General features: G+C 43.3%; 1 protein-coding gene across 5 annotated transcripts in view; it reads left to right on the top strand.

Moving 5' to 3' along the window:
- Positions 1 to 27,527, top strand: part of PPP2R2C (protein phosphatase 2 regulatory subunit Bgamma) — a 279,740-nt gene that overhangs the window by 80,196 nt on the left and 172,017 nt on the right. The window contains exon 1 of one of the 5 annotated variants that reach the window (XM_039540604.1): positions 322 to 826. The exons of 3 other annotated variants lie outside the window; for them this stretch is intronic. In XM_039540604.1, the coding sequence (XP_039396538.1) occupies positions 757 to 826 (70 nt within the window). In that variant the 5' untranslated portion in view covers positions 322 to 756. Of the gene's footprint in view, positions 1 to 321; positions 827 to 27,527 lie in introns of those variants that run through there. One more of the 5 variants, XM_039540605.1, reaches the window with a different exon arrangement.

Genomic DNA, 27,527 nt, shown 5'->3' with positions numbered 1-27,527 from the left:
CACATACTGACACTGCATGATTGTTGCTTTTGCTGATTATGATAGTATTGACCAGTACCAAATTGTACCTTCACGCTAGTGTGGAATATGTGTCAATGCAAACCTATTTAAGCAGCCTGAAGTTCCCTTCCCCCCTATTTAAATTTTTCATTGCCCATCTCACCAGCAGAAGAGCTAAAATAATTACCTGCAGTCTCATTTTTCACTTTACTACATGCAGATGTTGTGTGGTTGGGTAGTGAGAAGCTGACTGGGAGGGGCCTGCTGTGATGCAGCATAGGCATATGACAGCAGTAGCTGCAACAGCAATCACAGAGCTTCACCGGGCAGCCTTTGCTGCAGTACGCTGATTACCACTTTCTTAGCATCCGGCAAGATTCCACAGCAGCAAGCACTTGGAGCAGACTCTGCAGGGGAGCTTGTTTAAGGAGTACGTGACTAAAGAATTGGGTTATTCTTTAACTGCAGGAGAAGTGCCTGTAGTTTCTCCACACAGATCACCTCCTGGGGTTTTTGCATTCTTAATTTATAGGAGCTTTTGTCCCCCTTTCTTTTTTTGCAATTATTCTTATTACTTATTTATTATTCACCCCCCAAATCTGTGCTGCATCACTAGCTCTCATTATGCTGTGCTCAGTAGCCCAGTCTGTTCTCCGCCTCTGCTAGGCAGTGGCAGCATGGATGGTGCTCTTGTGACGACCTCTGCTGATTCTATCAGTCCACTGCGGATAGGCATGCTGAGTAATCCTGCTGTAAATGGGCGAGGACACGGACACACGAAAAATTAACCACAGCTTTCTTCGAGACCACAACTATGTGACTGAAGGTAACATAAATGTTGTCATTATTCTCTTCGTCTGCTCTTGACTGTCTGTGCTTTCCAAGCAAAGAATGCACTGCATGGTTGGATATGTGTTTTTAAAAAAATTCTGTGTAGTAGATGGTGCAGAATCAGTTTGGATTTGTTAAACCCAAAGGGTTTTCTGTCATGCTACCACAGTATACTGACCTACATGGGTTAGAGAGGGTGTTATCAATCTGCGCTAGTGAAGTATGCAGTACCTAGCATTGCATGCCTAGCAGATGCACTGGAAAAGATCAGAGACAAGTGACTTTTTTTTTTTAAAGACTTGTTAGCTCAAAACTCAAAAATAATCTGTAATGTTAACTGTATTGGTAGTTTACTGAAGGATGTGCATCTAATTTTGACAGTTGTATCAGAACATCACAGAAATTGCTGTGTTGTTTGTTTCCTTGAACAGTATAAATCTAGAAGCAATATGTATATATCATCTTTGGAATACTAGTGGCTTCCTCCCAGCTTCTATGTACATGCAAAGGATTAAAGGAAAAGAGAGCACTGCAGTTTGAGTCTTTCAATGGCTGGTAGCTTGTTACATAAAAGAGGATGCACCTGCAGGTGACAGATATTTTACACTGAGAGCCAACTTACCTTCCAGCCAGGTACATAGCTTGGGTCGTGATACTGTACAGCTTCATGTTTCATTGCTGAAAAGTCGGTTGTAAAAATAGGCCATCATGATATTGCTTGAACAGAGGAAATATATGCTTATTTGTAGATCATGGACTTCTAAATATGTATTTGTGTGTGTGGTTTTAACAGTGTTTTGCAACAGTATTGTAAGTGTAGTCTTGTGTAATAGGAGCATATTTAACATCATGTTCAATGAATACCACTTGAGACTGAATCTCTGGATTGTGTCGTCCTTTGATCAGTGTTAGTCATCTAATGCTGTCATGCTGCATCCTGAAATTTGATCAGCTGAGAATAGCTTGATTATTTGTGATTTGCATTTTTTTTCAGGATGCAGAGCACAGCAGGATTATTTATCTGCACTAGAAATACAAAGCAGATTTTCAAAGAGAAAATAATAAAACGCTGTGCTTGTTCTCTATAAGCAGTACCATTGGCCAGTATAATCATTTGGTAATCTTGCCTGTAGGGTATTTCGTGCTTTTTGGTTCATGTTTTCTTGCATTCTTCCTTGGTTGTTTTTTTGGATCATGTTTTGTTGTTTATAAGGTGCTTTATGATTTACTTTTTTTGTTTTTACTCTTGAGCTGTGATTGCTTAAAATAGCATTTGACAAAACTTTCTCTCTTAAATGTATACCAGAGTTACAAAGATGTACAGCATGACGTCTGCAGTGAATTACGTATTGAGGTTTTAATGCATGTTTGGTGCACTTGTGAGCCTTTGTTTGGATGAAGACTGCAAGAAGACAGGGTATATTGTAACATGTTTAATAGTTTTGGAAACTTTAAGGAAATAATCCCTTTGGATTTTGTAAATAACATTTTGTAAAATATGTTTGCGTGTTGCAATATGTGGATTTTAAAAAAATTATATCTAGTCAGCATTGCTGTGTACACTGCTGACTCACTTTTTGGCTCTGGCTCACTTTTTAGCCTCAGTTGATATTCAGAGCAGAAGGTAGTAATGCTCTTCCATGATTGTTAAGTGTGGACTGACCTGCCTGAATCAGATCAGAACAACCCTCCAACAGGAGTGTCAGCTGCAGCTATATTGTCTTTATGACCAGAAATCCGGATGACACATTTTGTTGATTGAACCTGAGGAGTGGTGGAGCAGAGGAAATCTTGTGTTAGGGAAGTGTTGCTTCAGCAGCTCCATCTAGTGTAACACATTTCAGTGGAAAAGACTGAATTAGGAAAAACTGACATACAACTCTTCTCTCCTCCATTATCTCATAAACTTCACACCTTGGAGATCACAACACACATTAAAAGACCACACAGGTCAATAGCAGGAAGTAAGGAATAAGGTTTTCTTCTCTGAAATCCACCATGCTCTTGAGGATACCTTCAGTTTTAAAGTCCCATTAAAAAGAACCACCAGTAATTCTAATCTCTCACTAATGTAACTTTGCTAGAACATATACTGGGGTATGAAGAAGTATTTGTTTATTCAAAGATTTTGATCATTGAAATAGCCTCCTAAGATAACATTTCTCCTTCATAAAAGTCCCAGGGGAACAGCAATCATCACACATTATCCTATCACACTTCAGTATTATGCATAAATTAATTAACACTGAACATTCAGGCAAAGAAATAGAATTAGCATTGCTTATATTTTGGCATACAATTTTGTTTTGGCATAAAACAACTCTTGGGTTTTCTTTGATAGGGCGTAAATACAAATTTCCTGTTATCCACCCCCTCTGCCATGAAAGTAGATCAAAGCAGAGGTTTTGTGATCCCGTTGATTTTAAAATAAACAAGTCTTGCTTTTTATTCATAACAGTTTTTAAAATTACCCATTGTTTTGATATGTTTGAGTCCACATGTAACTTAATTTTTTTCTCCTGCACTCAGACATTTAAAACTGCTGTAAGAGACTCCCTCAATCTTCACTTCTATGCCTGCCACACCATACAGCAAACTAAATTCATTTCCAGAAATAAGGCATTTCTGACGTCTTATTTACTTTTCCCTCTCCTTTCCTTAGGGAAAATAAATCAACAATCAAGAGGACACCTGAAGTTAATTCTGGCATTGTTTCACACACACTCCCATTTCAGTGCATGGATAACAGTACTATTATAAAGCTAAATGACCAACTGATATCCAAATCCAGACCTTATATGAAAATGATGTGCTAAATCTGGCTCATTCTACTCATGCTAGTGGACCAGTTGATTTCAGTGGTACTATTTGCATGAGTAAAGCACACAGGATTTGAGCATATACTTTTTCTACTTGTAATGCCAAGGTAGCTCTTCCAAGCAGCTTTGTTTATACATCATTTATTTACTTTGGAGTTATCTGGGCTAATTATGAGTTTACCTTAATTATTTTAAAAACTTCTTGTTTGGCTTGTCAAGGTTCTTCTGGGAAGTAGGTTTTAGCATAACTGTGTCTTGTTTGGACTTGATCCTGCTATTGTGTTTGCAAATTTCCACTTAAGTTAATGGCATTACAACAAGCATTAATTTGGGCCATTTTCTCATCTTAGCTCATAAAAATGTTTTACATTTAAATGAGTTTAAAAAAAAGAAAAACTCAAATGTCCAGTTGAAACATAAAATGTATTTTGCAAAGTTTTCATGTGCAAGAGGTAGATATTTAAAAAAAAATCTAAAGGTGAATTTCACTGCTGTGTTATATTTTTATCAGTACTGTTTCTGCTCTTGCATCCTAACTGCTGGACCTGTGCGAACCATAGGGATGTCATTTGAAACAGAGAACAGTTTTCCAGTGCTGGGAAAATATCTTGTAAAGATCATGTACAACCTGTATAGCTATAGAAGATCGTTAAAGAGAAGAGGGAAACAAGGAGAAGAGACAGGTTAACAAAGGACAGAACAAGGAGGTGAAGAATAGAGGATTAGGGCTATTGTAACACAGACTAAAACAGGAAAGGCAGAAGATGTGTTTTTCAAGTAAAGAAACAGAGAGATACCAGGAGAGAAGAATGGAAGGAGAATAAATTAGATTTGGAAGCTGTTTGGGACAGAGAAGGTTCTTAACATGGAACCTCAACCATGTCTGGGACCTCTAAGTATAACTGTAATACAAATAATAAAGAGTAATAATAAACTATCAGGAAATGACCCATAGAAATGAGAAGTAGAAGAGAATATGTCAGGGGTTCTCAACCTTTTTCTTTCTGAGGCTCCCTCCCTCCCATACTCTACAAAAACTCCATGGCTTACCTGTGCCACAACAGCTATTTTTCTGCTTATAAACGCCAGGGCTGGCATTAGGGGGTAGCAAGCAGGGCAGTTGCCTGGGGCCCCTGTAAAGCTAAGTTGCTCAGGCTTTGACTTTGGCTGTCTGCCCTGATCCCCAGCAAGTCTAATGCTGGTCCTGCTTGGAGGACCCCGTGAAACCTGCTCGCTGCCCCCCGGGGGCCCCGGAACCTTGGTTGAGAACCACTTGAATATGGTACAGTGCTGTCTAGAATTAGGGTGACCAGACAGTGAAAAATCAGGACGGGGGTGAGGGGTAATAGGAGTCTATATAAGAAAAAATCGGGACTGTCCCTATAAAATCGGGACATCTGGTCACCCTATCTAGAATGGATCAGAGAAGAATAGAGAGAACAAGAAAAGGATAAGGCCTTACTGGGACTTTTCACATGCTTAAAGTTAGTTTGCTTAATAGTCCTAGTAAGGTGAATGGGACTATTCACGTTCATAAAGTTAGAGCACCTTCTGAACTGGGACCTAGATGAAGGGGAAAAAACAATTCGTTTTGTTTTTCTGGCAGAGAGGATATTTTGGGGGCAAGGGATAAGATGGCTTTCTAAAGCATGTGCACTATATTTCTGGCTATTCTTTGTTCAGTAGATTAGTAATTGGCAAAAACAAAGAGAAAATTAACAAAAATTCACCACGATGCCTACAAAACTCTTTGGCAGGATGGTGGGGGAGAGGATCCAGGGGCAACAACATCTCCAAGGCCCAAATTTACCTGGAGAATTGATCCTCAGAAAACTTTTCAGAAAGTTGGTGGCATTGCCAACCCTAATAGTTTTAAATCCATGTGTTAGATCCCCCCCAAATCCTGAGATTGGCCTAAAAAACATGATATTTTAAAAAGTAATAAGTTTGGGATTCTTTTAATTTGCCTTCTGGTATTGTTTAACTTTCAGTTTTCACATTTTCAAGCTTTTTCTCTGAAAACACACGGAAAAGTCACTTTCTGCAACAAGACCTAACAGTGGAGTGTGCGGTCTGCACATTTGTTTATCAGTGGCACTTTCACATTCTACTGTTCCTGTTGGAGATCATTCCTGTTCCTGGCAGAAAGGGTTTGTATGGAAAGATGGATGTACTGCATTGTTTGCAGAAATGGATCAGCACTCTTTCCTTAGTTATGGCCCTACAAGTCCAGTTAAAGTCAGCATAGCTTCATGGAAATAACTGAGAGCAGAATCTGGCCTTTATTATGCATACATTTATATGGCCAAATGATACAGTTCTAGAATTTGTTTCCATAGTTTAGATCAGAGGTCGGCAACCTTTCAGAAGTGGTGTGCCGAGTCTTCATTTAGTCACTCTAAGGTTTCGTGTGCCAGTAATACATTTTAATGTTTTTAGAAGGTCTCTTTCTCTAAGTCTATAATATATAACTAAACTATTGTTGTATGTAAGTAAATAAGGTTTTAAACATGTTTAAGAAGCTTAATTTAAAATAAAATTAAAATGCAGAGCTTCCCGGACTAGTGGCCAGGACCTGGGCGGTGTGAGTGCCACTGAAAATCAGCTCGCGTGCCGCTTTTGGCATGTGTTCCATAGGTTGCCTACCCTGGGTTTAGATTTATTAAAAGGTGGTAGTTGTGCTAGTGATGTATTAACATGTGAAATATGTGAATTATTAGTAATGAAGCATAGAATATAGTAGTGAACCATATTTATAATCATTTAAAACAAATGTTTATTGTACGGAGTGAAAATGCCATTTTTATGTAAAATGTTGTACATGTTGGAAACATTGCAACGGTTTCATGAAGATTTTTGGAGGAGAATTAGAGCATGACATACAAAAAATAGGATGTCTGTCTTGTCTAGCACTTTAAGTAATTAATATCTATTCCTGTTTAATCCAAGATGGAGGAAATTATCCATCTTCATCTGCCAGGAAGGAATTTATATGTAAGCTTGATATTAATAACTATCTTAAAACACAAAAGATCTTCCTTATTTGACGAAGGGATGGCCTCCCAGAGTCTTCTGTTCATATATGCATTACAGAGTATTGTCAGTTGGCTTATGTGTGTGCTCATTGTATACTGTACCTACCCTGCAGATAGCTGGCTCAGCAGATCTTGATAGTACTACCCAGAAAGACCACTGAGTCGGTTCATTGGTGAAGGTGCTCTGCCAGGTTTATTGCTGACGAAGCATGGTACTAGTACACTGCTACATGTATGCCCATGACAATGGACTCAGCTCAGTCAGCAGTGAGACTTTCTGCTGGGCCCTTGGCTGGACAAAGGTGCCCCTCCTATGATCTCTCTTGTATACATTGATATAAACAACTTAGTTATTACACTCCTGACATGGTTAGTTACCAGCCCTAACACCTTATACCTGCTGGTTCAAACAAAACATCTCCATCCATCATTCTGTTCTCTTATCCTTGTCTTTACTCAGTGTCGGTGTGTTCCTGTATCATCTCCCAGGATTGTGTTTATGCCATTAGTCTATGTTGGGATGTACCTGTACATCTTGTAGAATGTGCTTACATGAATACGCTGTACCTAGTACTTCTTAGGAGTGCCTGTGGTTTAACAATGCTAGCTCTGCTTTTGCCAAGTTCATGTACTGGACAGTGAACTTGTTAGCAAGCATCTGCTTTATGACAGGGCCTGACTTATGCTCATAGCATAGCCTGACTTTGCTGACTATGGTTCAGGCCTCAGGTCTTACACGAGTCCAGTGCTCCAGGCTCTCTCCTTCCACTATGCACTATGTTGTGAAATGTTTGAGGGCTTGGATTGTATTTTTGGAGCTGGCAGCTGGAGAAAGTAGTGTCCCTACAGATTAATGCTAGGGTGTGTGGGGAGGGTGATTCTTCAGTGCTTTCTAAATTATATTTTCATTTATACCTGTGAAAAGTGGATTTAAGATGATATTAAATTAGAATGCTACATCACTTGTTACTTTCATTTTGCAAAGGCATAAATGACTACACACAAGGTGCACAACACTGGGAATTGGACTCATATTTAAATTGGACCCAGGGTTATATATTCCATGTCAGACCAATTGTACACGTTTTTTTAGGAAGTGGTAAATGTTCTCTTGTGTATATGAATATGAACTTGTTAGTCTCTCACCCAAATACATCCTACAAAGAACAATATGTAGTTAATATACAGTGTGGAGACACTGAAGGGTGAAGGAGATGACTAAACAAAAGAAAGGAACTATCTAGCATAAGAACATGACACACTAGAATGACCAAGTTATACCAATTCCACAATCATGAACCTTACAAAAATGTAAGTGAGGAGTGCAAATTCCCAGTTGCCAGAACTGCCAACAGGTGCCTCAGTGACAAAAAGGTCCCTTGTTTGTTTCAGTAATTAAAAAAACAAACCCAATATTTGTCATGAATTCTGAACTTCAAGAGGTCAACATTGCATGTATAAAAAGCATATATAAAATATTGATGTATGCAAGCTTTGTAGATTTTCTTCTAATTGAAACTGACAGTTCAAAAGCACTGAATAATGTAAAACTAAAGAACATAGTGCAAGTAGAGCAGCTGTCATCGTTCACTGCAGGAGCAGTTTATTCAGCATATGCATCATTATGAAAAGGAAGGCATATCTTGCATTAGATTTTACTTTCCATACAGACCTTAGGTCTTAATATTTTCAGTAATGTATTCTATACATAAATGGTGAATTTAGAGTATAATAGATATGGTCCTTACATGAATTTAAGATGAGAAACATGATAAAATAACACTGAATATTTTATAGTAGAAGAAGAAGAGTATCTTTATTGCAGTCATAAAAATATAATAAATCATTACTGCTTACATTGCATTACTGCATCATTAGTGGTTTCTGGATCCTTGATTTCTCTGCCTCTGCTTAATTCATCCACTTTAATAAGGATTTGAATAGAGAATTTATTCTAAGCCAACATGTTATTTACTGATTGATATCAGAGTTGTTTTTGGACAGGGAATTGAGAGCTCAGTAGGTGATTCAACTGTCTAGGGTAATCTGAAAATTACAGTGGAGTTGGTTGCGGAGCCTTTTATTTTTAAATCAGAAAATATTTTGGCTGAAGTGCATTGTAACTTCCAGCTGTCTTTTAATATTTTCCTTGACCCAGAATCCCGTACTTTGTGGGGATTTGGGTATGCTTAGGAAATGCCATGATTCTAAATATCTTTACGTTAGTGGACATTTTCTCTGTATTGTTTATCCCATGTTAGAGTTGTTTATTTCTTGTACAGTGGTGAAGAGCAGGCAAGCCACTTTATGATATATGTTAAAATACTGAGAGAATTTTGTTTGGCAGGATTGTTTCTGCTGATAGACTATTGCCTAGATTATTTTCTGGATCTTAGATGCAAATAATAAGATGCCATTTTTGGCTACTTTAACTACAGCAAATTCAGTTAATAACAATGCACATCAACGGGAATACCTTAATGAAATCTTTCAGCACAACACATGTCATGCAGTTCAGTGGCTTTTGAGAATTATTTATACAACAGAGGTTTTGGATCTGTACTTGGGTTGCCAGGTGTCCGGTTTTCGACTGGAATGCCCATTCTAAAAGGAACTGGCGCCGTTAAAAGTCCAGTCAGTGGCACAGTGGTACTAAGACAGGCTCCTTGCCTGCTCTAGCTCTGCACGGCTCCCAGAAGCAGCAGAGTCCTGCACTTAGGATGGAAGAATCCCATGCACTGCTATAGGTTGGGGGCCGACTGGCTAGGCGGCAGTTCTGCAGAAAAGGATCTGGAGATTACAGTGCACGAGAAGCTTGACATAAGTGAACAGTGTGTTCTTGTTGCCAAGAAGGCTAACGGCATTTTGGGCTGTATAAGTAGGGGCATTGCCAGCAGATTGAGGGACATAATCATTCCTCTCCATTCGGCATTGGTGAGGCCTCATCTGGAAAGATGTGGAAAAATTGGAAAGAGTCCAGCGGAGGGCAACAAAAACGATTAGGAAGCTGGAGCACATGACTTATGAGGAGAGGCTGAGGGAACTGGGCTTATTTAGTCTGCAGAAGAGAAGAATGAGGGGGGGATTTGATAGCCGTCTTCAACTACCTGAGGGGGGGTTCCAAAGAGGATGGAGCTCGGCTGTTCTCAGTGGTGGCAGATGACAGAACAAGGAGCAAGCATCTATTTAATATAGCACACTTCCCTCAATTCATGTGGTAGCTAATGTTCCTTCAGGGAGATAGGGAAGAGACTGTGGCAGCCAGGTGTCCTCAGAGCCAGGCTGTCGGGGTATTGGGGCCCTTGAAGCAGCATGGAGGGGATGATTTCCCCCCCCCCCATGTAGATGCCTTGGGAACTACAGGGATTGGATCCAGATTTCCCCATGGATTTCAGACTGCATGAATTTTAGGCTGTGCCCTTTCCCTTGCATGTTACCCACTCTAGGGTTACCAACTTTCTAATTGCAGAAAACCGAATACCTCTGCCCTGCCCCTTCTCCGAGGCCCTACCCCCACTCACTCCATCCCCCCTCTCCTCCACCCTCACTCACTTTCACTGGGCAGGGGGTTGGGGTGCGGGAGGGGATGAGAGCTCCGGCTGGGGGTGTGGGCTCTGGGTTGGGCCAGAAATGCAGGGTTTGGGGTGTGGTCGGGGGCTCAGGGCTGATCCAGGTGGTGGGGATGCAGGCTCCAGGAGGGTGTTGGGGTGTAGGAGGGGGTTCCGACCTGGGACAGAGGGTTGGGGAGCGTGCTCCAGCCAGGCAGCACTTACCTCACACGACTCCCAGTCGGCCCCATAGCCGGCAACAGACCTCGGCAATAGTGAATATTTTTTACTGTCAGCTGCTGCAATTCATATAGCCAGCTCTTAGCTTCTGGATAGAATGTGCTCTCGTCATTTTTGCAAGATTCATGATCCTGTTTGGCCATATAATTAAAAGAAGGATCAAGTTCTTCATACATTAATTTTGTTTTCAGGCACTTCAGAAATGTAAGGGAACCTACAAATGCTTGACCTAAATACTCTCCTCTCAGAGCAAAACCCTCAGGAAAGGGCCATCAATACTCAGCACATGCAACTAAGTTCACCCTGCACAATTCCTTTTGGGAGTGGGTTAGGGTGGTCAGGTGTCCAGTTTTCAACTGGAACACCCAGTCAAAAAGGGACCCTGGCAGCTCCAGTCAGCGCCGCTGACCGAGCCATTAAAAGTCCGGTTGGCGATGCAGCAGGGCTAAGGCAGGCTCCCTCCAGAAGAGGCTGGAATGTCTGGCTCCTAACCGTAGGCCCCCACGGCTCTCATGGGCCATGGTTCCTGGCCAAAGGGAGCTGCGGAGACAGCACTGGAGGGCGGGGGCAACAGTGCAGAGCTTTCCTGATTGCCCCTCTGCTTAGGGGCCATGGGGACATGCTGGCCACTTCTGGGAGCTTCGCGGAGCCAGGGCAGGGCTGATGCCAAATGTTTCAGAGGGAATGAACAGAACAGGACAATTATTGAGTGATCATACAGTCCTAGCTTCTAGCTTAGGGACAGCCAGAGCATGGTGTTGCATCCTTCACCATCTTGGCTAATAGCCATTGATGGACCTATCCTCCCTGAAATTATCTAATTCTTTTTTAAATCCAGTTACACTTTTGGGCTTCACAACATCCCCTGCCGAGTTCCACAGGTTGACTGTGAATTGTGTGAAGAAGTACTTCCTTATGTTTGCTTTAAACCTGCTACCTATTAACTTCATTGGGTGACTCCTGGTTCAGTAGTTATGTAAAGAGGTTAACAACATTTCCTTACTCACTTTCTCCACACCTTTAATGCTTACGAGCCTTTGGAAAGGCTTTCTGAAAGTCCAAGTACACTGTATCTATCAATGGGTTAACTTTTGTCCACATGTTTGTTGACACCCTCAAAGAATTCTAATAGATTGGTGAGGCATAATTTCCCTTTACAAAAGCTGTGTTGACTCATCCCCAACATATTGTGTTTATCTATGTGACCAATAAATCTGTTCTTTACTATAGTTTCAACCAATTTACCTGGTACTGAAGTTAGGTTTACCAGCTTTTAACCTTCACAATCCCCTCTGGAGTGGGGTTTTTTTTTTTTTAATCAGCATTACTTTAGCTATCTGTCAGTTATCTGGTACAGAGGCTGATTTAAAGTTACATATCTGAGTTCTGCAATTTCATACTTGAATTTCTTGAGAACTCATGGGTGAATACCATCTGGTCCTGGTGACTTATTACTGTTTAATTTATCAGTTTGTTCCAAAATCTCCTCTGCTGACACCTCCATCTGGCACAGCTGCTCAGATTTGTCACTTAAAAAAATGGCTTGGGTGTGGGAATCTCCCTTACATCCTCTGAGGTCAACACTGATGCACAGAATTCATTTAGCTTTTCCCCAATGGTCTTGTTTCCCTTGAACGCTCCTTTAGCACCTTGATCGCCCAGTGGCCCCACTTATTGTTTGACAGTCTTCTTGCTTCTGATGTATTTAAAAATAAACTTTGCTGTTAATTTGTGTCTTTTTGCTAGTTGCTCTTCAAATTTTGGGAGGGGAGTGCCTAATTATATTTTTATACTGACTTGCTAGGGTTTATGCTCCTTCCTATTTCGCTTAGCACTGCTTGACTTCAAATTTTTAAAGGACTTTTTTTGCCTCTAACAGTCTCTTTTGCTCTGTTTAGCCTCGGTGGCATTTTTTTGATCCTCTTTCTGTTTGTTTAAATTTCTTTTTATTTGCGGTATACGTTTAATTTGAGTTATGGTGTTTTTAAAAAAGCTTCCATGCAGCTTGCAGGCATTTCACTCTTGTGACTGTTCCTTTTAATTTCAGTTTAATTAGCTTTCTCATGGTTGCTGTTATCGAGTGGTTCAGCTATAGCCACCTCTTGGACCAGATCCTGTGCACCACTTAGGACTAAATCAAGAATTGCCTCTCCCCTTGTGGGTTCCAGGACTAGCTGATCCTGGTGTCTAGAATTTTTATCTCTGAATCCCATCCTGAGGTGGCATATACTCAGTCAATATGGGGATAGTTGAAATCTCTCATTACTGAGTTTTCTGTTTTTGTAGCCTCTCTACATTTCATAATCACAGTCACCATTCTGGTCAGTTGATTGGTAGTATATTCCTACTGTTATACTATTACTCAAGCATGGAATTTTTATCCATAGAGATTCTGTGGTACAGTTTGATTCATTTAAGATTTTTATTGTATTTGACTGTTTGCTTTCTTTCATATATAATGCCACTTCCCCACCAGCCCACTCCCCTGACTTATTCAGTCATTCCTGTATATTTTGTACCCTAGTGTTACCATGCCCCGCTGATTATCATTGTTTGTGATGCCTGTTATGTCAATCTAAGCAGACGTGGCTGTCCCTCTGTGTCCACCTCTGAGGGAGGCTGTGCCTCCTCTCAGTCTGGCCTGCTAGAGTACGCTCAAAACAAAGAAAGGGGGAATTAGCGGTAATCAGTGGGCCCCAGCCTTCAAGCAGGGAGGGGCTGCAAGCAGTCTGGGCTCTGGCTGGTGGTTAAAACAGAGCGGTACTAAATTATAAGCCCAGACATCAAGCAGGGTGGGGCAGCTCTGTAGTCAGGCAGAGCTGTATCAGTTTATATACCCAGCTTTTAAGTAGGGCAGGGCAGCCAACAGTCAGGGCTCTGGCCTGCAGTCAGGCAGAACTGTGGTCTCAAACAGAGTCTATGGGGCTCCAGCAGGGGTGACTGAAGAGCACAGGCCTCTTATCCTAAGGAGGGGGAGTACTGCCACCCCAGGGGTCAGGGACACAGGCCTGCCCAATTCCACCGTGTCCCAGACCAGGGCCCTAACAGTGGTAGAGTGGTCTGCCACTGGGTCAGTGGGGAATCCACCCACAACATGCTGACTGTGTTTCTGGAGGCACCACAGCCAGGTGGTAGTTTGGTTCCCCTGGGCTCCTTCCTACTCTCCCCCTCGGGTGTATCTGCATCCAGGGGTCATCCTCAGTCTCCACGGGATATGCCGCCAAGGGTAATGGTAGCAGCTCCTCAGCATCAGAAGTGGCAGGGCTCTCTAGAAACTCGGCCAGTCCTCAGGGGTTCTCCTTGGTGTCCCGCTCCAGCAGCGCAGAAGAAGCGTCTGTCTTCCTCAGCAGCTGCCTCCCAACTGAGCTGCTGAGCCAGCCTTTTATACTTCCTTTTCCTGTCTCACCCCTCTGCTTCCGCCATGTGGGGCATGGCCTTCCTGGTTCCACCCACCAGGTGCAGGGGCAGCTCTATTTATTTTGCCGCCCCAAGCAGGGCGGTCAGGCGGCTTTCGGCAGCATGCCTGCGGGAGGTCCACTGGCAATGCGGATTCGGCAGCATGCCTGCAGGAGGTCCGCCGGTCCTGTGCCTTCGGCGTACACGCTGCTGAATTGCCACCGAAACTGCGGGGCCGGTGGACCTCCGGCAGGCACGCCACCGAGGGCAGCCTGACTGACGCCCTCATGGTGACCGGCAGGCCACCCCCACGGCTTGCCGCCCCAAGCATGCACTTGGTGTGTTGGTGCCTGGAGCCGCCCCTGACCAGGTGGCTTGCGGCATTCCCTCTGCATCCGCCTCTGAGGGAGGCCAGGCCTCCTTGATACAATCAATATCCTCATTTAATACCAGGAACTTAAGTTCACCCACCTTAGTATTGAGACATAGTATTTGAATAAAAGAACTTATAAAATGTGTCAATATGTAGTTGTCTGTCTTCATGTGATGTAATTAAATGGACTTTTTCATTTGACTGTTTCTGTTCAGTTCCTACCTATACTTTATCAACTTCTGTCCTCTCCTTTTTACTAGGATATTGAGAATCCTTTTAATAAATCCTTCCCTGAGGGATGTCTTTGTCTGAACTGTGCTCCTCCACACTTCTGTACCTTCTTTCCCCAGCCCTTAGTTTAAAAACTCCTCTATGACCTTTTCTATTGTACATGCCATTATAGAGGTGTCACTCCATAGTTCAGGTTGCATTGAGATTTGCCCGTATAACAGGACTAAAATTCCTGCATTTCACACTTTAATGATTGAATTCTTTTTCCAGAATGGCACAATAACTCTTCAGAGGACAATTGAGTGTATGTGATTTTCTTTAGTAAAATAAATATTTCATGAGTGATGGTTAAAAATGTTCCCTTTCTGAAATATTGCAAAAAAAATTCCAAAATTTTCTTTGGATTCCTATAGCTAAAAAACGACTGTTTGCCACAAACTCCAAAGTACACATACTGGTCTGTGCACATTTACGCGCGCGCACACACAGTCTGATAACATGTAGGACATAGGGCACTTTTGAAAGTTTTTTAAATTAGACACACAGTCTGAGTTTTGCCAAGGTTAGCCATTTTCAGACTTCAATAATTTCTTGATACATTCTTGATAAACTTCCGTAATTTCTACATAAAAATTACCGACAACTTCAGAACAGTAACGAACAGCATAGATTATCCTTTTAACGTTAAGTTTTCCAAAGCATTCAGAAAAACATCCCTCACCTACCATTTGCAAACTGACATCATTCTATGCAATCTGACGCCTGACTAATTTTACACTCTAATTCAAAACACTGTACAGCGCAACTATGAAAACCACACCAATTCTGTATTAATCATTAACCAATTAACAGAGGCAGAAGTCAAGGCAGACTCTTTGTTGTTCAGGATGAGGGTGGCTGTCAGTAATGGAATGCAGGTAGCTGAGACAGAGAGGAACAAGAGAACTGATCAGTGCAGCATGGATGGTGAACTGAATGACATACCTGTTTCTTTCCTGGCTATTTAGGGTATCTGTTGATTTGCTATGCAGTCTAGCAACCATCACTCAGAGAGTTACAAAGCTTTCTGTGTTTGAATTTGTATAGAAACCCCACAGAAGCCTGCAAACCAGCATCCTTGTAGCTGTCTCTGAATGCATGTCTCTGAAAATGTTCGAAAGGGAGTTGAAGAGTATTCAGCTACATCAGTGGTCCCCAACGTGGTGCCCGTGGACGCCGTGGTGCCCACGGGGGCATCTTAATGCGCCTGCGTCCTGGACCCCAGAAGAGCACCTGCCGAAATGCCGCTGAAATTCGTCGGCATTTCGGCGGGGATGCCTCTCGATGACGACGCTTGTTGCCAACAAGTGACGTCATCGAGAGGCGTCGCTCCCGAATTTCGGCGGCATTTTGGCGGGTGCTCTACTGCCGCAGTGGTCCTTGGTCTGGCGCCTACCGCAAAGCCTGCGAGGCAAACAGCTGCTCTGGTGCTGCCCCCACGACATGTCATTTTTACAAAGAGCTGGACTTGATACTGGGGGTAACCCCACCTCCACTCCGAGTACCACCATGGACACTTCATAGCCCAGTCCAACAAGGCAGGAGGAGGAGCAGCAAAGCGGGAGCGAGGGTGCTGAAGAGGAAGAAGACACCCTGGCATCTCTAGATGCATGCAGCCAGGAGTTGCTCTCAAGCCAGGAGGAAGGTAGCCATTCGCGGCAGCTGGTGCTTGGGGAAGGACAAACACCAGAGGAGGTTCCCAGTAAGTAGCTTTTATTTTGGGAAGGAAGTTATTCGGTGTGGGCTCTTGGGGCAAGGAGGGTTAGGACTGCATGCATGCCTAGACGCGGAATAGGGTGTTGATGTGCTCTCTCACATCGCAGTAATCTGCCTCAGTGATCTCTTCAAAGGTCTCAGCCAGAATTTGGGCAATGCGCTTGCACAGGTTTCATGGGAGAGTCCTTGTCCCAGTCAGGCTAACATGTCCATGCCACACAGGCAAGCTGCATATGGGCCAGGGCAGAAGCCACATTGTAATAGAAGACCCTCCCTTGCTTCCCAGCTCACCCTCAGAAGTGAGCAGGGCTGGCTCAAGGCACCAGCTGAGCAAGCTCGTGCTTGGGGTGGCAGATTCTACAAGGTGGCATTCCGCTCAAACCTAGGGCGGCATGACCGATTTTTTTTTGTTCGCGGCGGCGTGGAGGAGGGGAGTGCCCTGCAGCAAACTCGGCAGGGCAGCCTGCGTCTTTCCCTCCCCGCCGACCGAGCGGGCGCGAGCCTCCCCGGCGCGGCGGGCGTGGCGTGGGGGCCACCCCGAGCACCCCACTGAAGCCCAGCCCGCTCCCAGCCACCCCCAGCCACGCCCCGTCCCCCCCTCTGCTTTGCCGCCCCAGGCCCCCGCCCCCGCCCCCCTCCTCCCCTTCCACCCCGACGCCCCCCCCGCCGCCCCCGGCCCCCCCCCTCGCCCCCCTGCCCTGCTTTTTTTTTTTTTTTTTTTTTTTTTTTTTTTTGGGCAGGTGGCAAGCTGCCAGCCAGCAGCTGGCCCTGGGAGAAAAGAAAGTGGGAAAAATGGGGATGGAAAATGTGGGGACAGGGGCTGCAGCTGGTGTCTCTCCCTCTCTCTCCCACAAACACCAGAAAGAAGACCAGAAAGCCATGAAGCAATCAGTAGACCCTGACTCTGTGCTTACTCACATTTTTGGGGGGGTTGATTGGGATGGGCAAATTATCTCAGCGAGGCTGCAAAGAATCAGGAAGAGGCCACGTAGAAGCAAAGAGGACATGCTGCATGAAGTACTCCTTTAATGAAAATGAAAAAGTGCAGGAGTGGCAGGAGAGTGAAAGGAGGGTCTGCCAGCAGAATGCCGATCACCGGCGCTAAAGTATGGAGCGGCTGATAAGCATCATGGAGTGCCAAGCGAACTTGATCCAGGCACTTGTAGCAATGCAGGTGCGCCACCGCACCCACCCCCTGCAGCCTTTGTTCCAAAACTCTTTCCCTTGTGCCCCCATGTCACCTCCAATGCACTTTCCCCAACATCCGGGTTCTTATCGCCACTAGCTGCCTCCAACACCTGTAGCTTCACCACCCAGCCCTGAAAACTATGACCCTTACCCTCTGCATTCAACCCTCATCACCATGCAGTATAGCCATCCTGAAGTGCAGCACTCATTGCACAGCACTCCAGACAGGAAGGCTGAGTATGATAACAGGACATAGGAAATATGTGTTTGTACCGTTCCCCATGCCACCCCCTTGCCCTTTCTGTTCCCCAAGCAGTTATTTCTTTTCAATAAATGGATTTTCTTTTCAATAAATGGATTTTTTTGCTTTGAAAACATTCTTTGTTATTGCACAAAATAAGATACCTTAGCCCAGGAAAGCAACAGGCACTGCAAGTCAGTGAATCATACGTAGCAAACACAGATTCCTACTAATACTGGAACCACTGCACTTCACTCCTGTGCAGGGCACCAGACATTACTGGTGGCTTTCAGTCTCAAATTGCTCCCTCAAGGCATCCCTAATCTTTGCAGACCCACACTGGGCCCCTCTAATAGCCCTGCTTTCTGGCTGTTCAAATTCAGCGTCCAGGTGTTGAACTTCCAAGTTCCATGCCTGAGTGAATCTTTCATCCTTCCCTTCACAAATGTTATGGAGAGTACAGCACGTGGATATAACTGTGGGGATGCTGTTATCGGCCAGGTCCAGCTTCCCATACAGAGGGCACCAACAGCCCTTTAAATGGCCAAAAGCACACTCCACAGTCATTCTGCACTGGCTCAGCCTGTTGTTGAGGATCACAATGGGCATTTCGACTTCCTCTACGGTGATCTTCTGGTCTGGGAAAAAAGTCCTGGCTTGCAGCTTCCTGAACAGGCCAGTGTTCCGAAAGATGCGTGCGTCATGCACCTTTCCGGGCCAGCCTGCGTTAATGTCAATGAAACGCCCATGATGATCCACAAGTGCCTGGAGAACCATAGAGAAATAGCCCTTCTGATTAATGTACTTGGAGGGTAGGTGGGCTGGTGCCAGAATTGGAATACGAGTCCCATCTGTCGCTTCTCTGCAGTTAGGGAAACCCGTTTGTGCAAAGCCAGCCACAATGTCATGCACGTTACCCAGAGTCACGGTTCTTCTGAGAAGTATGCGATTAATGGCCCTGCAAACTTGCATCCACATGATTCCAACAGTCAGCTTCCCTACTCCAAACTGGTTCGCGACCGATCGGTAGCTGTCTGGAGTTGCCAGCTTCCAGATTGCAATAGCCACCCGCTTCTCCACCGGCAGGGCAGCTCTCAATCTCGTGTCCTTGCACCACAGGATGGGGGCGAGCTCATCACACAGTCCTATGAAAGTGGCTTTTCTCATCCGAAAGTTCTGCAGCCACTGCTCATCATCCCAGACTTGCATGACGATGTGATCCCACCACTCAGTGCTTGTTTCCTGAGCCCAAAAGCGCCATTCCGTGGTGGTGAGCATGTCCGAGAATGCCACAAGCAATCTCATTGTATGCATTTCTCGAGTCTATATCGTCGGAGTCCTCACTGTCACTTTGGATCTTAAGGAATAACTCAACTGCCAAACGTAACGTGCTGGCGAGACTCGTCAGCATATTCCTCAGCAGTTCAGGCTCCATTCCTTAAGACTGAAAGGGAAGACAGAGCATGCAGTACAAAAAAATGTTGAAAGATGGCGCCAATTGTGATTGGAAGCAGAGGGATTGTTGGGATGCAAAACGATGCATCATGGGGCGTTGGGACAGGAGCCAGAATGCCCTGCACCCCACACCCTCTTCCCACAAGCCAGAGTGCCAGAATGGGAAGAGATGCTCTGTGGGATAGCTGCCCACAATGCACCGCTCCCAATGCCGCTGCAAGTGCTGCAAATGTGGACACGCCAGGGCGCTTGCAGCTGTCAATGTGGACAGACTGCAGCGCTTTTCCTACTGCACTCTACAAAGGCTGGTTTAACTCGAAGTGCTCTACGTGTGCAAGTGTAGCCATGCCCTTTGTTAGGTTTGCTACTAGCAGTGCTGTGAAAGGGGTCAGGGATGTCAGCTAATACTCAAAGGGAAAAGCACAGTAGATACAGCAGATCTTTAGCTGACCATGGAGATTCCATCTGCCTCTGTGCTCCCTCCCTTGTTCTCTAGTCCCATTTGCAGCATGTCACTTTGGTGGATACCTCCAGCTTGGTGCTGCTGCCAGTTCTACACAGGGCAGGAAGGGAATTTATTGCTGCTCAGGCCAGCTGGAACTTTCAATGCATTGCTTTGCCAGTTCTGCTGCCCTGAAAGGGGAACGGTTCATTTAATGGCTGTTACATCAACTCCTCTTCCCTTCTACATGGAGCTGAACTCCTGAGTTGCTGTCACAATGTAGTGATATTGTGTGGGGGGAGTGGGGGAAGAAAATACCAGCATGTATCCACCTTTTTCTTATGAGTTACCCCCATCAGCCCACCATTCCTGCCCGTTTGCTGCCTTCCACATTACATAGCAGGGGAGAACATTTTATTCAATTAAACCAACCAATTTATAAGATTCAGGCACTTGTAGAGGCTGGGTCTTTGTTGCTTGGAAGTTATCCTTTTCAGATGAAAATCATAGTTAGGCTGTATTTTTGTTAAAGACAAGGCAGACAGTTGTCATGCAAAATCTTCATTTGCCAATAGGCATTCCTATATATCAGCAGCACTTTTTATGTAAAAATCCAGTGGTCTATGTGTGCATATTTATCCTTCCATACAAATAATAGAGACTGTTAATGGATTTTATTATTGCCCAAAGTGCCATCCTGGTTAAATAAATCTCTCTGCAGAATTTAGACTGCTGCAATGTTCCAGCTCTATTCCTACCTCTATTTCTATTTCTTGCACTTGCAACAAAATCACAGATAATCTGTGAGGAGGTACATCTGTTGTTCCTGTGTAGTAGGAAAGGGATTTAAAATAAACCTAAGAAGGGTAATCCAACACTGGAGCAGTCATAAATGCCTCTCACTCTGCCAGCACCAGATTACAATCTGACCATTCAAAGGGGTTACCTTTGCACTTTACTAGTAGTTTTTCTGTATTGTTAAGACTAAAAATGAATTTTTGGCAATCGATTTTTCACTCAATAATTCCTGCATCAAGCCCAATACCTTCTTTTTGTGATAGGAGCAGTGCATTAGAAAGCTCTGTGCATCTGAGATTGTTTGGAAAGTTGGCCAGACTTCTACTGTTTCCATTGTGATTTGTCAGTGAAAATTTCTTCAGTGCAGATTGTATGACATGTAGGCTATCTGCTTCTGAAATAGCTCACATTTCTTTGTGTTCCATTTCACTTCAGTATTCTTGAATTTATCACAGAACATTAGTTCCCATTCAGAAGATTTAGCAAGAACCACAGTGTCACCCGGGGTAGCAAAGAAGCTGTCAGGAGCATGCCTCGCAGTGCTTGTTTTTATGAGCTGTTCGAAGATTGTAGATGCAAGGTATGATTTAAAAATCAGCCTTACATAACTCCCATAATAACACGAGTCCAAATATTAAATCTGCTCACACACGCTGACCATGATAGTGATGAAAAGCTAATAATGTTTCACCATCTTTCAAAAAAGATTTTAATGCAGCTATATTAGCAGCTCTCAATTACCAAAGTCCGTGGTCCTTCTTGCTGCTATTGTCTTTTGTCTTCTGGATCCACTTCCTCTCATTGGCATCCACTTTTCAGATACATTGTGTTATTGCATCCAATGAATCATCTGTTCATGGAAAATAAATCCTTTAAACTTTTAAGTGACTCCACTTACACATGTAGGGCTGGGACTCCCCCACTGACTTCAACTGGAGCAGTGTTAGGCCAACACAGAGTGCTTTTGACACTCCCACCTGCCATGTTTTTTTCTTTAACTAGAATTATGGGTGAGTCCAAGGAACTGGGTGAAGGTTCAGATTCAGATTCATTTTGCTAGTAGAGCCTCTTATCTCTGTAATTGACAAACAAGGGACCTCTTGGTTAAGCTGGCATCGTCTACTATCAATGTTGTGTTGCACGAATTGATGCAACCTATTTCTTAGTTGAATTAGAAGAAATCCTGATTTTCTTCTGTTTCTGCCCTTTTGTTTCTCCACCTTTTGAAGGGTACTGAACAGCACTGGAGAAACTCTGCATGCTCACCTTGTCTGTACCCCCATAGAATTATACTTATTAAATCGTCCACCATATCTTCTTCTAAAGCCACTTGCTACCATCCATTTCCATGTGTAATTGCCTTGATTCAATATTAAAACCTCTTCCTCACCGTATTTTTAGGTGGTCTGGATCTAATGCATCTCATATTCGTACCAATATGTCTATATAATTCCTCCAAATTCCACATTTAATGTTGACATTCAACTAAAGATGTCCCTGAATCAGAACTTCAGATTCAATAATCCTCTGAAGTTGGGGAAGGAGGTTAAATTCAATTTCCTGGATTCAAGTTGACTCCTATAGTTCTTAATCTGGACTGGATCCAAAATATTTCTGTTTCAGCTGTGACAAGGGTGGTGAAAATCATATAAGACTGACCCTTTTGAGATTCCTGTCATTTGGGGCCAAAGTCTCACAAGAACATGTTAGAGTTAGCCGTGGCTCATTTAGCCTTGTACCCAAATTGCAGGTTTGTGCCTAACCTAATGTGGATCTCTGCCTTGAAGTCCTCTTCTGTGTGTTGCTGATTCCTTGTTTCATGCTGCTAAAGCTGCTTTGATCTCTTTTTGGCCAGTTTCCAGGCCATCTTTTAATTCCTCTTATGACATTTCCATACCAGCTTTAATTTCTGCTAGCAGGCAACTATATATTTTCATCTCATTTTTCAAGTAAGGACCTCAAAACTTTACCAATTCAAATTTCTCACGCTGGAAATATTTGTCCACTGTTTGACACCAATTGTCATAGCTTCTGAGTACTCAGGAATATTTGGACATCAGCAGCACATTTATTTCTTTGCTGAGAGAGAAATGAATGGACACAGACTTGGGATAGCCTGTCCTTGACTATATTTATTTGCTATGTATACATATCCCTGTTATTACTCTGAGTAGGTCTCATGACTATTTTACAGCAGAAGAATAAACAGCAAAGTTTGCAGCTTGCAGAACTCTAGAAAGCAACTCTATTTTAAACACAAAACAAAAAAACAAGTCACTTGCCCACCTGGTTTGCAAATGCCATTCCTTCTGCTGTTTGACTGTGTGTTTACATCCGTTAAATCCTGTAAGAGCATGAGCCTGGGCTGTCATCCAAGGCCACTCTCCTCCTCTGATTACGTGATGAAGGTGACAGGCAAAACTGCCTTGGAATTGGAAGGGCTGATGAGTCCACATTTGTGCTCTAGATCGGGGGTTTTCAACCTTTTTCTTTCTGAGGCCTCACAACATGCTATAAAAACTCCACGGCCCACCTGTGCCACAACAACTGTTTTCTACATATAAAAGCCAGGGCTGGCGTTAAGGGGTAGCAAGCAGGGAAATTGCCCAGGGCCCCACGCCTCAGCGACCCCTCGGAAGCTAAGCTGCTCCGGCTTCTGCTTCAGCCCCAGGTGGCGGGCTCAGGGCCCCAGGCTTCAGCCCTGCTCAACAGGGCTTAGGCTTTCTGCCCTGGGCCCCAACGAGTCTAACACTGGTCCTGCTTGGCGAACCCCTGAAACCTGCTCGTAGCCCCCCCAGGGAGCCCTGGACTCCTGGTTGAGAACCACTGCTTTGGATGGAAGGGAGTCATTTTCAGCTCAGCAGGTCCCTCATTCTGCATTCTTCTGTTGAAAAGAAATGTCTGATTTTGGGGGAAAATGTTTTGAAGTCTCCATGGGTATAATCATGACCCCACTGAAGTGAGAGGCAGCCCCCCCCCATTCATAGGCACCGACTCTGTGGGTGCTCTGGGGCTGGAGCACCCAAGAGGAAAGTTAGCGGGTGCTCTGCACCTACCGGCAGCCAAGCTTCTCCCCTCCTTCTCCACTCCCCCCCAAGTGTGCTGCGTCCTCGCTCCTCCCCCTCCTTCCCAGCACTTCCCACCCGCCACCTAACAGCTGTTTGGCAGTGCTTAAGATCTTCTGGGAGGGAGGGGGAGGAGTGGGGATGCAGAGCGCTCAGGGGAGGAGGTGAAGAAGTGGGGCAGGGGCAGGGACTTGGAGGAAGGGGACGGAATGGGGCGGGGGGAGGGTGGGGCAGGGGCAAGGGGGCGGGGTCCAGCACCCACCGGGAAGAGAAGTCAATGCCTATGCCCCTATTGAAAAATGGAGCCAGGATTTCACCCCATATCAGGTGAGACGAAGTGGTAAGGTTAACTAGACTCCCCACTTGAGTGATTCGACAAACATATGCCATTAAGTCAACTTGTTAGTGCCCAGGGAGCCCTGGAATAGCTTTAACTCTTTCTTGTTGGGTTAAGGGAGCCTCTCAAATATAACCTCTGTCATCGAATGTACCATTTTTGTCACAAAATCATTAAAATAAACTGGTAGAACAAGGAGAGGAAACAATGAAAATGATATTTTAATATCTCTTTTAAAGTAATTTGTGTTTCTCATACAAACAATAGGCTTTAGAAATAAAACAGTGGATCTGTTTTTTGTGTAATCGCTTTGTATGAAATTTGTGTATTTTCTCAAACATCAAGTCTAATAGTTATTCCTTTTTTGAAGACCACAGAGAATATTACACACTGTATATTGGCCCAATTGTATTCCCAATGAAGTTAGTAGCTTCGTGGGGTTTGGGTCAGGCACTAGTAAACGTACAGTATGTGTATGTATGCGCGCACACCTTGGTTCTTACTTTGGAAACACTGATGTTTGTTGTTTAATCATTGTTTGACGTTTTTAATCCAGTTATTTTTGTCTTCAGTAACACATTCTAGGTACACATTGAAACTCCAAGAGCTTTTGGACCATTTTATCACAGTCAGTGGGAGAGCAGATAGAATAACTGCTTAGAAAATAGTGTCTCAGCATAAATCTCAACATGAACAAAAATCATGAGGTTAATGAGTAGAAACGTGTATATCTCCAAACCTGGACTACTGCCACTGTATTGAGAAAATTTAGGAATATCAGCATACCTTATATTCCCCCCCCCCATAAAATATTCAGTTGTGCCTGTGACCAAAAGAATCAGTTTTCCAAAGTTGCTATAACAATTAGAATACTTATCTTCCTTTTTCTTTCTTTCTCTAATGGTTTTAAGAAATCTATTTAGAAACACTAATAGATAATATTGTCCTATTTCAATTTAGTATGCCATCAAAATTATTTTCATAGTGTCCCTGTTTCTAAGTAGGTTAAGTCTTCTTACAATTTCAGTGTGTGCATGTTTGCATTAGAGACAGGGGCAAACCAAAACACTGGATCCCAACACCCTTGAGCTTTGGGTAAAAACATGTCTGGTTTGGAACTTCATGGTATGGGCCCATCCCTAATTTATGGCTATATGAGCAGATCATTGCACCATTCTAGAATATAGATCTTATTGTCTTTATTTTCTTTTAATATAATATATGGAGATATACCTATCTCATAGAACTGGAAGGGACCATGAAAGGTCATCGAGTCCAGCCCCCTGTCTTCATTAGCAGGACCAATTAGTGATTTTTGCCCCAGATCCCTAAGTGGCCCCCTTAAGGATTGAACTCACAACCCTGGGTTTAGCAGGCCACTTTTCATAACTACTAGGGTACAATTGAAATTTATTATTATTTATAGGACTATATGAAGTGTTGGGCAGACATATTGCCCAATTTGTGTAAAACACATCCCTTTCTCCATCTTATAATACTTCCATGCCTTGAATATTCATATATAATTTTACTACTCACTACTTATTGTTTTCTTTTTGAAATATTTTACATCCCTGCTTGAAGCAAAACTGCTATCCAGATTTTCTCTCTAAGAATATTAAAGAAACTGGCACATGAAATTGCAAGCCCAATAGCAAGGATTTTTAATGAACCTGTAAACTCAGGGGTCAGACCCTGTGACTGGAGAATTGCTAATATAGTTCCTATTTTTAAGAAGGGGTAGCGGGGAGAAAGTGATCCGGGAAACTACAGGCCTGTTAGTTTGACCTCAATTGTATGCAAGGCCTTGGAACAAAATTTTAAAGAGAAAGTAGTTAAGGATATAGAGGTAAACGGTAAGTGGGATAAAATACAACATGGTTTTACAAAAGGTAAATCATGCCAGACCAACCTGATCTCCTTCTTAGAGAACTGATTTTTTTAGACAAAGGAAATGCAGTAGATCTAATCTACCTGGATTTCAGTAAGGCATTTGATATAGTTCCACATGGGAAATTATTAGTTAAATTGGAGAAGATTGGGGATTAATACAAGAACTGAAAGGTGGATAAGGAACTGGTTAAAGGGGAGACTACAATGGATCATACTGAAAAATGAACTGTCAGGCTAGAGTGAGGTTACTAGTGGAGTTCCTCAGGGATCAGTCTTGGGACTAATCTTATTTAACATTTTTATTAAAGATCTTGGCATAAAAAGTGGGAGTGTTCTAATAAAATTTGCGGATGACGGAAAGTTGGGGGTATTGCCAATATGGAGGAAGACCAGAATATCATAGAAGACTATCTGGACGACCTTGAAAACTGGAGTAATAGAAATGGGATGAAATTTAATAGTACAAAATGCAAGGTTATGCACTTAGGGACTAACCAGAAGAATTTTTGCTGTAAGATGGGGACATATGAGTTGGAAGTGCTTGTATTAGTTGGTCACAGAATGGCAATAAGCTGCCAATTTGACGCAGCCATGCAAAAAGCTAATTCAGTCATGGGATGCATCAGGAGAGAGATTTCCAATAGAGATAGGGAAGTGTTAGTAGTACCATTACATAAGGCACTGGTGAGACCTCATCTGGAATACTGTTTGCAATTCTGGTCTCCCATGTTTAAGAAAGATGAATTCTTCAAACTGGAACAGGTGCAGAGAAGGGCTACTAGGATGATCAGAGCAATGGAAAACCTACCTTGTGAGAGGAGAGTCAAAGAGCTTGGCTTGTTTAGCCTAACGAAAAGAAGGCTGAGGGGAGATATGATTGCTGCCTATAAATACATGAGAGGGATAAATACCAGGGAGGTAGAGAAGTTATTTAAGTTAAGTGACAGTGGTACAAGAAAAAATGGATATAAACTGGCCATCAACAAGTTTAGGCTTGAAATTAGGTGAAGATTTCTAATCATCAGAGGAGTAAAGTTCTGGAACAGACTTTCAAGGGGAACAGTGGGGGCAAAAAACCTAACTGGCTTCAAGATGGAACGTGACATGTTTATGGAGGGTATTGTATGATGAGACTGCCTACAATGTCATGTAGCTGATCTGCGACTGCTAGCAGGAAATATTTCCAATGGTCGATGATGGGACACTAGATGGAGAGGACTCTGAGTTGTTACAGAGAACTCTTTCCCAGGTGTCTGGCTGGTGGATCTTGCCCACATGCTCAAGGTCTAATTGGGGGTCAGGAAGGAATTTTCCCTCAGGTCAGATTGGCATAGACCCTGGGGGTTTTTATCCTTCCTCTGCAGCATGGGGCATGGGTCACTTGCAAGTTTAAACCAGCGTAAATGGTAGATTTCCTGTAACTTTGAAGTCTTTAAATCATAATTTGAGGACATCAGTAACTCAGCCAAAGGTTATGGATCTATTACAGGAGTGGATGGATGAGGTTCTGTAGCCTGCAATGTTCAGGAGGTCAGGCTAGATGATCACAATGGTCCCTTGTGGCCTTCAGGTCTGAATCTATGAGAACATTGCTCCAGGCTACTTTTTTTAGTTTAACTTTCTCAAACACGTTTAAATATGTCTCTTTCTTGCTTTCAAGATTGCTGCATGGACATGTTATCAGTTTATTTGTAAGGAGCTGATCAATGACCACAAATGTTATTAATAAATGTGTAATAATATTCAAATTAATGCTAACCAGATGATCTGTTAGTAGCTGATCTATCATTAAATTCTGCACCAAAAATAAAAAATTCTGCGCACAATAGTTTAAAATTCTGCAAAATTCTGCATATTTTATTTGTCAAAATAACACAGTA

Source organism: Mauremys reevesii, linkage group 5, assembly GCF_016161935.1.
Source record: "Mauremys reevesii isolate NIE-2019 linkage group 5, ASM1616193v1, whole genome shotgun sequence".
In the NCBI taxonomy this organism is placed as follows: Eukaryota; Metazoa; Chordata; order Testudines; family Geoemydidae; genus Mauremys; species Mauremys reevesii.
This window is presented reverse-complemented; position numbering and strand designations above follow the sequence as displayed.